The 12,064-nt window shown below is 46.7% G+C and overlaps 1 protein-coding gene across 1 annotated transcript in view; it reads right to left on the bottom strand.

Moving 5' to 3' along the window:
* The window catches only part of LOC147112378 (uncharacterized), a 244,816-nt gene that overhangs the window by 19,764 nt on the left and 212,988 nt on the right, over nucleotides 1-12,064 (bottom strand). Inside the window, exon 38 of the mRNA XM_085998167.1 lies at nucleotides 2,038-2,208. Within this exon, the coding sequence (XP_085854293.1) occupies nucleotides 2,038-2,208 (171 nt within the window). The remainder of the gene's footprint in view (nucleotides 1-2,037; nucleotides 2,209-12,064) is intronic.

The following is a 12,064-nucleotide window of genomic DNA, read 5'->3' as shown; positions in this document are numbered from 1 at the left end:
TGCAACTTCACAGTCTCTGTAGCCCCACACAGTGCTATGGCTTTTCCCAGGTCTAGATCTTGCTCTCGTAGCAGTCTTTTTCCCTTAGACCATTATCTCGAATACCACACACCAGTCTGTCTTTTATCAGCGAGTCTGTGAGTCCCCCAAATTCACACGATTTGCTCCGGTTTCTCAGTTCAGTCACATACTGATCAATAGTCTCGCCGATTTTCTGTACACATGTGAAAAATTTGTGCCTCTCAAAGGTCACGTTCCGTTTAGGTATGCAGTAGGCCTCAAACTGTTCCATTATTTTATCGAGCTTCATTTTGTCTCCATCAACAGCGAATGTGAAGTTATTATACACCTCCAGCGCTTCATCACCCACGACATGCAAGAACAGTGACGATTTCTGTTTATTACTTTTCTTGTCAGCTCCGATAGCTGATAAATACAACCCCACACGTTGTTTGAACCTTCTCCAATTTTCAGCCACATTACCTGTCAATTGAAGCGTCGCCGGTGGGTGTAAACCTTCCATTCTTTCACTTCGTTAGCTATTCTCTAATGGTAAGCAACGATGTTCTCTTCTGGCTTGCTAATATGTGGAGAGCTGATTTCGCTTACTTGCCACAACTGCTTTCACTGTCCCATCAAGTTGCTAACTTCAGATTTTTTCTCTTTCAGCCACTTCTGACATCATGTTTTGATTTCTTTTTGGGTTCAATAAAGACTCATTTCTGAAAGAGAATGTTGTTTAATCTAAAGTCTTGTTCAAGACTTTCTACAGCTTTTTACAGAACACACTATGCTGTGATGCATCTAGAATGAAACTGAAAGTAAAACTCCTCTGGACTGCTTGTCTCTCACATGACCTCTGCTGGTCAGGCACAAGTAATCAAAAACACAGACAAATATGCTGTAAGGCATAAGTAATCAAACACAGACAAATATCATCACTATTTGCTGATATCATTACAATGCCTTCTGCTGCCTAGGCCCTAAGTTCTGAAATTCCCTCCCTAAACCTCTCCACATCTCTCTCCTCCTTTGACACTACTTAAAACCTACCTCTTTGTCCAAGCTTTTGAAATGCAGCAGCCAATTCGCACACCGCAAGGTCCCACAAACAGCAATGAGATAATTACCAGACAATCTGCTTTTTTAGTTGTTGCTTGAAGGATAAATTTATTGGCCAGGACACCAGGGAGAACTCCCCTGCTCTTCTTTGAAATAGTGCCTTGGGATCTTTTACGTCCACCTGAGAGGGCGGATGGGGCCTCGGTTTAACGTCTCATCCAATAGACGGTACCACCAACAATGCAGCATTGGAGTGTCAGCCTAGATTTTGTGCTCAGTCCTTGGAGTGGGACTTGAACCCATGAACTTCTGACTCAGAAACAAGAGTACTACCCACTGAGCCACAGCTGACACTCAGACTGAATGCAATTATCCAATGGTAATATTTAAATTGGTTGGAAATTCTGGGAGTTGTGTTCAAACTGAGCCCAGACTGATGGAATGAAACACTCCTTGCTCTGATTGCTATGAAGACTCAATGGGTAAGTTTTACGAATGCACACTCTCAGCATGGAATATTGCCCAAAGGGTGTGTACATCAGGAAATTGTGGACTTGTTCCTCGCGATCTTCCGGGACGGGATATTTCTTAATATGTGCTTCTGGGCATGTGCGTTTATAAAATTTACCCATGATTATCTATTTTACTGCTAAGGGAATGGAAATATCACACTGGAGCAAAGGGTGGTGGGAGTAGGGGGGAGAGGTAAATTCCTGAGGTTGGGAATAAGATGCTTGTTTAATGCAAGGTAGAGATTACTTTTCTCTCGATCCATAATATAGCTGCTCTGAGGGTAAATGACACTGGTTGTAAAAATTGGAAAGTAGTCCCATTCCCTCACCAATATCCCTCACCTTGACACACACAAAGAAATCACCCAAAATGTAGTTAATTTGTCTCACTGATATGCAAACAATTTAGATGTAAAGATAATGCAATTGATATGGCAACTTAGATGCATAAAATTTGTCTTACTGAAACACCTGGGGGTCCATGATGACCTGGAGGTCCTGGGGGACCCTCTCTTCCTGTTGGTCCAACTGGTCCAGAAGGCCCCAAAGTTCCTTTCTGCCCCGGAGGCCCTGGATAACCCGTCCTTCCTCTTTCACCTTGAGGACCACGATCTCCCAGTATTCCCGGATCTCCCTGTTCAACAAAAGAATGAAGATGACAAAACATTTGATGACCACAAGCTATTACATTATTATTTATTTGTTTTGGGAAGGGAAATTTAAACTAGTTGTGAAAAAAATATTTTCAGAGACATTAGAATTCTTTTGAGGGGAGGGAGGAAGCATCATTTACAAGGGAAAACATATGTAATAAATTCCCATTATTAAAAAACATGTCCCAAAGTTCAAAGCTGCAAATCTATACCTTAAATATTGATAAAATGATGTTGTTCCCTCACTTTTTCTACGAATTGTTCAACTGGTTGTTAAGAGTTGAACAAATGATGCAAACAGAATGCCTGAGATTTGAACCACTGTCATTGACACAGGCCATTCAATATTGCTTCTCCTTAAATCTCCATCTCAACACAAGATTCTGACTTTCATTGGGGTCTGCTACCGTTTTCATCGGCCCAGACAATGAGTGTGTATTCGACTGTAGGGGCATCGCAGGCCAACCCCATGCTGTCCTCATCTAAAGCCCAAGCATGGACTTTTTTCAGCAAAGGAGTAGGCCATTCAGCTCCTTGAGCCTGTTCCGCCATTCTAATAGATCATGGCTGATCTGTACCGTAACTCCATTTCCCTGCCGTAGCTCCATTGATACCACTACCTAACAAAAACCTATCTATGTCGGTCTTGTAAATTTTGATTCACCCAACAACCACAGCCTTTTGGGGAGATCGTTCCAGATTTCCACTGCACTTTGTGTGAAGAAATGCTTCCTGATTGTAGAAACCCTGACTGATTTGTTTTTAACCTTTCCTTCGCCCCATGTTGTTAGCGCTCAGTTTACATAGAATTACATAGAATCTACAACAGAGAAACGGACCATTTGGCCCAATTAGACTGCGCCGGTGTTAATGCTCCACACGAGCCTCCTCCCACCCCTCTTCATTTAACCCTGTCAGCATATCCTTCTATTCCTTTCTCCCATGTGTTTTTCTAGCCTCCCCTTAAATGCATCTATGTTATTCGCCTCAACTACTCCTTGTGGTAGCAAGTTCCACTCTCTAACCGTCTTTCAGATGACACGTTAAACTGAGGAACCGTCTGCTCTCTCAAGTAGATGTAAAAGATCCCATGGCACTATTTCGAAGAAGAGGCGTGGCGTTATCCCCAGTGTCCTGGCCAATATTTATCCCTCAGTCAACACCACTAAAATAGATTATCTGGTCATTATCACATTGCTGTTTTGGGACCTTGCTGTGCGCAAATTGGCTGCCGTGTTTCCTACATTACAACAGTGACTACACTTCGAAGAAGCACTTTATTGGCTGTAAAGCGCTTTGGGACATCCTGAGGTCGTGAAAGGAGAGTATTGCTTTATTTTCTATCTTTTCTCTGGGTAAAAAAGTTTTTCCTGAATTCGCTATTGGATGTATTGGTGACTATCTTATATTTATAACCCCTAAATATTTAGCACCATATTCACAGCCTTGGCTAAGATGAGCTAACTTAATGGAGACAGAGGATTAAATATGGAACGTTCCTAACCTGTAATATTCAATATCGCACTGGGCAGTGCACATCCAATAAGGGAGCTTTAGCCCATTATCCATCTATATTTATATAAGGTTTTGAGAACGTCTGGACTTCACACTCCCGATATCACACTTCATAGCATCCAAAGTATAAATTAGAGAAACAAAGAGATGCTGTTTTATTTCTGAACTGGAGGTGAATATTTACAAGCAGTTGACAATCTGCAAGCTTCTCTCACCAATCAGCAATAAAACTCAGGACCTATTTAAGCCACATCCCCACAATAGGGTAACTTCACAAATCCTGTGCTCAAAGCAGAAAGCCGCATTCGAAGTGAGAACAGTTCACAGAATCAGGGCTCCAATGCTGTAACTGTATCTTAGACTTGTGCTCCTTTCAAGTGCTGTTTTCTTGCTGGGTGTATGTGACCTATCAAACTTTTAAGAACATTTTTTATTCATTCATGGAATGTGGGCATCACTGGCAAGGCCAGCATTTATTGCCCATCGCTAATTACCCTTGAGAAGGTGGTGGTGAGCTGCCTTTTGAACCGCTGCAGTCCTTGGGGTGAAGGTATTCCCACAATGCTGTTAGGGAGGGAGTGCCAGGATTTTGACCCAGCGACGATGAAGGAACGGTGATATATTTCCAAGTCAGGATGGTGTGTAACTTGGAGGGGAACTTGGAGGTGATGGTGTTCCCATGCGCCGGCTGCCCTTGTCCTTCTAGGTGGTAGAGGTCGCGGGTTTGGGAGGTGCTGCCGAAGAAGCCTTTGGCGAGTTACTGCAGTGCATCTTGTAGATGGTACACACTGCAGCCATGGTACGCCGGTGGTGCAGGGAGTGAATGCTTAAGATGGTGGATGGGGTGCTAATCAAGTGGGCTGCTTTGTCCTGGATGGCGTCGAGCTTCTTGAGTGTTGTTGGAGCTGCACTCATCCAGGCAAGTGGAGAGTATTCCATCACACTCCTGACTTGTGCCTTGTAGATGGTGGAAAGGCTTTGGGGAGTCAGGAGGTGAGACACTCGCCACAGAATACCCAGCCTCTGACCTGCTCTTGTAAGCACAGTATTTATGTGGCTGGTCCAGTTGAGTTCCTGGTTAATGGTGACACCCAGCATGTTGTTGGTGGGGGATTTGATGATGGTAACTATTAGATCTGTGGTTCAGTGGATAAATAATTACACGGATGCTGTACATAAACAAATAACAGGTCTTTACTGGAGAAGGGTGATCTCTAGACTGGGGTACAGAGGCATGCGCACAGCTTATATACCGGTGTGATCACTGCCGGTACTACAGTATACAGGAGCTGTAAAAAGTAGTTCTGACTTAAAGCACATACACTACAATTCCTCCCTTTTTAGATTAATACCCCCTTAATATTCAAATAACAATTACATTTTTACATGTACATTCAATAACAAAAGTCAATTTATAGATTCAGTCTTTGGGGCGGCTTCCTGACCCTTTCGGGATAGCACCTTTCCGGAGGTTCTTGTTCTTGGTGCAGAGGCGATTCTGACCCCTTTTCATCGGGTAGTTCATCGGGTTCCACTGCTACTGGGTCTGAAGTAGATGCTACCGGTATGTCGGGTTCATCCCCAGGTACTCGAGACATGGGGTTGACGCCTTCCTGTGACGCTAAGATCTGATCGACGTGGCGTCTCACAATGTTCTCCCTGACATCCACTGTGTACATTAATGGCCCCTGCCTTGTACATATCGTTCCGGGTTGCCACTTCTCTGTTCGATAGTCACGGGCCAAGACTGGTTGCCCTACATTGAAGCTCCTTGTCAGCTTCTCGTTGATGTGCTGGAATTGTTTGTCCTCAACATTTCTTCACACATTTGGTCTGAGCAAGTCCAGACGAGATCTCAACCTTCGGTTAAAGAACATCATGGCCGGGGTCTGGTTGGTAACTGCATGTGTCGCGTTTCAGTAGGCTAATAAGAAATTGTCCATCTTATGCTGTAGTGGAATTTCCTCGTCGCACATGGCCTTTATCGCCTTCTTAAAGGTTTGTACGAACCTCTCAGCCAATCCATTGGTGGCTGGATGATACGGGGCTGATGTGTAATGCCTTACCCCATTCCTTTTCATGAATTTTTGGAACTCGTCGGACACAAACTGTGGTCCATTATCAGAGCAGATCTGCTCTGGCAAACCGTTTCTGGCAAATATGGTCCGTAGGACTGCAATCGTTTTCTCTGTAGTGGTTGAAGACATCTTTATCACCTCAGGCCACTTTGAATGAGCATCCACTGCTATTAAGAACATTGAGTCCATGAATGGACCAGTGAAATCAATGTGCACCCGTTGCCATGGAGAGGAGGGCCACTCCCATGGGTGTAGAGGGGCATGTGGTGGTGCATTTTGGACCTTCTGGCATCCTAAGCAGCTCTTAGTTAGGTCTTCGATTTGTTGATCGATTCCCAGCCACCACACATAAGCCCTAGCAAGGCTTTTCATTTTCACTACCCCCAGATGACCTTCATGTAGCTCCTTTAGCACTCTCTCCCTTAACTTGGGTGGAATCACCACTCTGGATCCACACATCACTGTCCCCTGGCATACTGACAGCTGTTCTCTTCTGGATGAGAATGCTGGCAACAGTGAGTCGCCATGTGTTGGCCATCCCCTCACCGTCAATTCATATACCCGCGACAGCGTCAGATCATTGCGGGTCTCCTTCTCTATATCCACGTTTGTTACTGGCAATCATTCAATTATTGACGAATAAAATATCTCGATAGGGTCCACTGCTGGTGCTTCCTCCACCGTAGGCAGTGGCAGGCGCGATAGCCCATCAGCGTTCCCATGCTGTTTTGCACCTTTATATTCTATTTCATATTGATTCGCCCCTAGAAACAGGGACCATCTTTGTAACCGCTGTGCAGTCATTACTGGCACGCCCTTCTTAGGATTAAAGATGGAGACAAGTGGTTGGTGGTCAGTCAGCAAGGTGAACTTCTGCCCATGCAGATAATGGTTGAATTTTTTTACTCCCCATAATAGGCTGAGGGCCTCCCTGTCAATCTGGGCGTAGTTGCACTCGGCTGAGGTTAGTGACCGAGACGCAAAGGCTACTGGCCTCTCCAACCCGTCTGGGAATTTGTGCAACAGCACCGCTCCAATGCCGTAGGGTGATGCATCACATGCCAAACAAATTGGTAGTGCTGGGTTGAAATGGGCCAACACCTCTTTTGATGTGATCAATTCTTTACACTTCTGGAAAGCTCGTCTACGTTCATCATCCCACTTCCATGGTACCCCTGTTTGCAGTAGGGTGTTCAGCGGGTGTAATACCGTAGACAAATTTGGTAAGAACTTGTGGTAATAGTTTACCAGCCCGAGCAACGACCTCAGTTGTGACACATTTTCCGGTGCTGGAGCCTTGACTACTGCCTCAATCTTGTCAGGGGACTTATGTAACCCCTCTTCATCGATGACGTGGCCGCAATACGAGATCTGTTTCTGGAAAAACTCGCACTATTGGTGATTAGCTCGTAGACCATATTCCTTTAATCTGACGAGCACCTTCTCCAAGTTAGCGAGGTGATCACCGTCATTTTCGCCCGTGACCAAGATGTTGTCCAAATAACACTGGGTCCCTGGAATCCCTTGCAGGACCTGATCCATCGCCCTTTGCCAGATAGCCGGAGCCGAGGCTACTCCAAACACCAGCCGGTTGTATTGATAGAGACCTTTATGGGTGTTGATCGTAAGGTAATGTTTCGAAGCTTCTTCTACCTCCATTTGCAAGTACGCCTGGGCTAGATCAATTTTGGTGAAGCGTTTACCACCAGATAGCGAGGCGAAAATATCCTCAATTCGTGGAAGCGGATATTGCACCGTGTGAAGGACTGGGTTCACTGTCACCTTAAAATCCCCACAGATGCGGACCTTCTTTGGTTCCCCAGGCGTATTACTCAACAACCTCTTCATTACAGGAACGATGGGTGTAGCCCACTCACTCCAGTCCACTTTGGACAGTACTCCTGAACGTTCCAACCCTTCCAGCTCTGCTTCAACCGCTGGTCTGATTGCATAAGGCACTGGTCTGGCCTTCAGAAACTTTGGGCTTGCATTATCCTCTATTTTAATTGTTGCTGTTATTCCTTTTAGTGTTCCTAGTCCCTCCTGGAACACTTCTTTTGCGTCAGTTAGCATTTTTGACAGTCGTCCAGGTGTGACGTCATCCTTTTTGGCCTCCACCTTCAGTGCCTGTATGGAATGCCAATCTAAATGTATCTTCCGGATCCATTCACGTCCTAGCAGTGGTGGTCCTCCATTTGTCAATACATATATATCCATTTTAGGTATTTCCTGACCTTTATATGTCACTTTCACCCTTATTTTTCCTTTGGGGTAGACTTTTTGCCCCGTATACATCTTCAAGACAATCTCTGTAGCTTTCAAGGGTATGTGTGAAAATAGCCGCTTGTAGTCTCTTTGATTTATGACTGTTAGAGCTGACCCTGTGTCCAATTCCATTTCCACTTGGACTCCGTCTATCTTGAGTGTAACCCAGATAGTCTGGTGATCCTGCATTTCAGTTACATTATGTAGTTTCAGACAACCCAGCTCCTTGCTTCCGGAGTCTGTGTCACTTTTCTGTTCGTCTGAACCACTGTCCATCACCTGGTGTACCTTTTTGTACTTCTCCTGTGGAGATTTCTTACTGTTGGTTTTCTTCCCAGACCTGCAGACTCTTGCTATGTGTCCTGCTTTCCCACACTGTCTGCACACTTGGTCCTTGAACCAACAATCTTTCTGGTCATGTGTTGTTCTGCCGCAGCGATAGCGCTTCCCTGTTCCATAGGTCATTTCGTTGGTGCCATATTCTTGCGGTCTCCGTTGTATCTCTGCAGCACCCCTTGCGGCTGCTTCGTGTGATACTGCCATATTGAAAGCTTTGTCCAGCGTAAGGTCCTTTTCTGATAGAAGCCGTTTCTGGGTTCCTTCACTTTGTAGCCCACACACAAACTTGTCCCTTAACGTGTCTGCTAGTCCCGCTCCAAACTGGCAGTATTTCGATAGCTTGCGCAGTTCCGTTAGGTACTCAGCATTGCCTTCGTCTGTGTGTTGGTTCCTTTTATGGAACTTAAATCGTTCTATCAGCAGCGGTGTGGGGTTTAAGTGGTCCTGTAGGATTTCTACTATGCTTTCAAAATTCTTGTTTACCGGCTTCTCTGGGGTTATTAGATTTCGCAGTAACCCATAAGTTTTTGCACCCATGGAATTTAACAGAACCAGTGCTTTATTAGCATCTGGCACTTCATTCGCCCTGCAGTACACCTCAATACGTTCCACATATGTCACCCAATCTTCGACTTCATTGTCGAATGTAGAGATACTGCCACTCTTTGGCATCCTTGGTTGTGCGTTAACTATCCCCAATGGCGCCTCCCGCGCTTCCCCTTCTTCTCCGCTGGCACAAAATGGCATCTCCCGCGCTTTCCTTCCTTCCCGCGCTCGCCCGTGTTCTCCGCTGCGGCTTCGCAAAATGGCGTCTCCCGTGCTCTTCCTTCTTCTCCGCGGCTCAATGGCGCCTCCCGTGCTCTCCCTGTTTCTCCGCGGCTCAAAGGCGCCTCCCACGCTCTCTCTGCTTCTCCGCGGCTCAATGGCGTCTCCCCTTGCTTCGCCCCGCGGACCCTGATCAGCCCGTGATCCCTGGCTGTGCTCTGCACGTTCTTCTCTTGATATTTGTCGACGCCGCTCAGTCTAGAACCCAGCTGTTTCTTACCCTCTCTCTCTCCGGTTTGCAGTATTTCCTCGACGCCGCTCGGTGATCAACCCCCGGCTGCGCCCTGCTCTCTTCACCCTCTTTCTTACCCCGTCGACGCTGCCCGGCTCTCTCTCTCTGCCGTCGGTCGGCTCCAGCCGCCGCTGCTTGGGAAGGGTCGGCTCTGGACCTGTCGTTGGTCTCTTACTGCTCGTTGTGGCTGGGGAACCAAGCCCGGCTCTCCACAGCCTCCCCAGTGAAATTGGATCTCTGCCTGACTGCTGGGCGGTTGCTCGCGGTCGACGCCCGTGTTCCTGGACTCGATTATTTTATTTTTTTTATGTTGCAGGTAGATTCGCACCAACACTCGTCGCCACTGTTAGATCCGTGGTTCAGTGGATAAATAATTACACGGATGCTGTACATAAACAAATAACAGGTCTTTACTGGAGGAGGGTGATCTCTAGACTGGGGTACAGAGGCATGCGCACAGCTTATATACCGGTGTGGTCACTGCCGGTACTACAGTATACAGGAGCTGTAAAAAGTAGTTCTGACTTAAAGCACATACACTACAGTAATGTCCTTAAAAGTCAAGGGAGATGGTTAGACTTCTCTTGTTGTAGATGGTCATTGCCTGGCATTTGTGTGGCGCGAATGTTACCTGCCACTTATCAGTCCAAGCCTGAATGTTGTCCAGGTCTTGCTGCATGCAGGCACGGACTGCTTCATTATCTGAGGAGTTGCGAATGGAACTGAACACTGTGCAGTCATCAGCAAACATCCCCATTTCTGACATTTTAATGGAGGGAAGGTCATTGACGAAGCAGCTGAAGATGGTTGAGCCCAGGATACTGCCCTGAGGAACTCCTGCAGCAATGTCCTGGAGCTGTGATGATTGGCCTCCAACAACCACAACCATCTTCCTTTGTGCTAGGTATGACTCCAACCAGTGGAGAGTTTTCTCCCTGATTCCCATTGACTTCAATTTAACCGAGGCTCCTTGATGCCAGACTCAGTCAAATGCTGCCTTGATATCAAGGGCAGTCACTCACCTCACCTCTGGAATTCAGCTCTTTTTTCCATGTTTGGACCAGGGCTGTAAAGAGGTCTGGAACCAAGTGGTCCTGGCAGAACCCAAACTGAGCATCAATGAGCAGGTTATTGGTGAGTAAATGTTGCTTGCTAGCACTGTCAATAACACCTTCCATCACTCTGCTAATGATTGAGAGTAGACAGATGGGGCGGTAATTGGTCGGATTTGATATATCCTTTTTGTGGACAGGACATACCTCGGCAATTTTCCACCTTGTCAGGTAGATGCCTGTGTTGTAGCTGTACTGAAACAACTGGGCTGGAGGTGCAGCTAGTTCTGGAGCACAAGTATTCAGCACTACAGCCGGGATATTGTTGGGGCCCATAGCCTTTGCTATATCCAGTGTGCTCAGCCATTTCTTGATATCATGTGGAGTGAATCAAATTGGCTGAAGACTGGCTTCTGTGATGGTGGGGACCTCAGGAGTAGGCTGAGATGGATCATCCACTTGGCACTTCTGGCTGATGATGGTTGCAAATGCTTCAGCCTTGTCTTCTGCACTGACGTGCTGGGCTCCACCATCATTGAGGATGGTGGTATTCATGGCGCCTCCTCCTCCCGTTTGGAGACTGGATGTGGCAGGACTGCAGATCTTTGATCTGATCTGTTGATTGTGGGATCACTTAGCTCTGTCTATAGCATGCTGCTTCTGCCTTTTAGCAGCATGTATGTAGCCCTGTGTTGTAGCTTCCCCAGTTTGGCACCTCATTTTTAGGTACGCCTGGTGCTGCTCCTGACATGCTCTTCTGCACTCCTCATTGAACCAGGGTTAGTCCCCTGGCTTGATGGTAATGGTAGAGTGAGGAATATGCCAGGCCATGAGGTTGCAGATTGTGTTGGAATACAATTCTGCTGCTGCTGATAGCCCACAGTGCCTCATGGATGCCCAGTTTTGAGCTGCTCGATCTGTTCTGAATCTATCCCATTTAGTATGGTGGTAGTGCCACACAACACGATGGAGGGTGTCCTCAGTGTGAAGACAGGACTTCGTCTCCACAAGGACTGTGCGGTGGTCACTGCTACCAATCTGCGACAGGTAGATTGGTGAGGGGGTGGTCAAGTGGGTTTTTCCCCTCGTGTTGGTTCTCTCACTACCTGTTACAGGCCCAGTCTGGCATCTATGTCCTTCAGGACTCAGCCAGTAGTGGTGCTACCAATCCATTCTTGGGGATGGACATTGAAATCCCCCACCCAGAGTAGATTCTGTGCCCTTGCTACCCTCAGTGCTTCTTCCAAGTGGTGTTCAACTTGGAGGAGTACTGATTCATCAGCTGAGGGAGTAATCAGCAGGCTGTTTCCTTGCTCAAGCTTGACCTGAAGCCATGAGATGTCATGGGTCCGGAGTCAATGTTGAGGACTCCCAGGGCCACTCCCTCCCGACTGTATACCACTGTGCCGCCTCCTCTGGTGGGTCTGTCCTGCCGGTGGGACAGGACATACCCAGTGATGGTGATGGAGGAATCTGGGACAATGATTGAAAGGTATGATTCTGCGAGTATGACTATTTCAGGCTGTTGCTT

Source organism: Somniosus microcephalus, chromosome 9, assembly GCF_052327205.1.
Source record: "Somniosus microcephalus isolate GS21.2 chromosome 9, FLI_Smic_1.0, whole genome shotgun sequence".
Lineage (NCBI taxonomy): Eukaryota > Metazoa > Chordata > Chondrichthyes > Squaliformes > Somniosidae > Somniosus > Somniosus microcephalus.
Note: the sequence above shows the minus strand (reverse complement) of the source record. Positions and strands in the feature narration are given on the sequence as shown.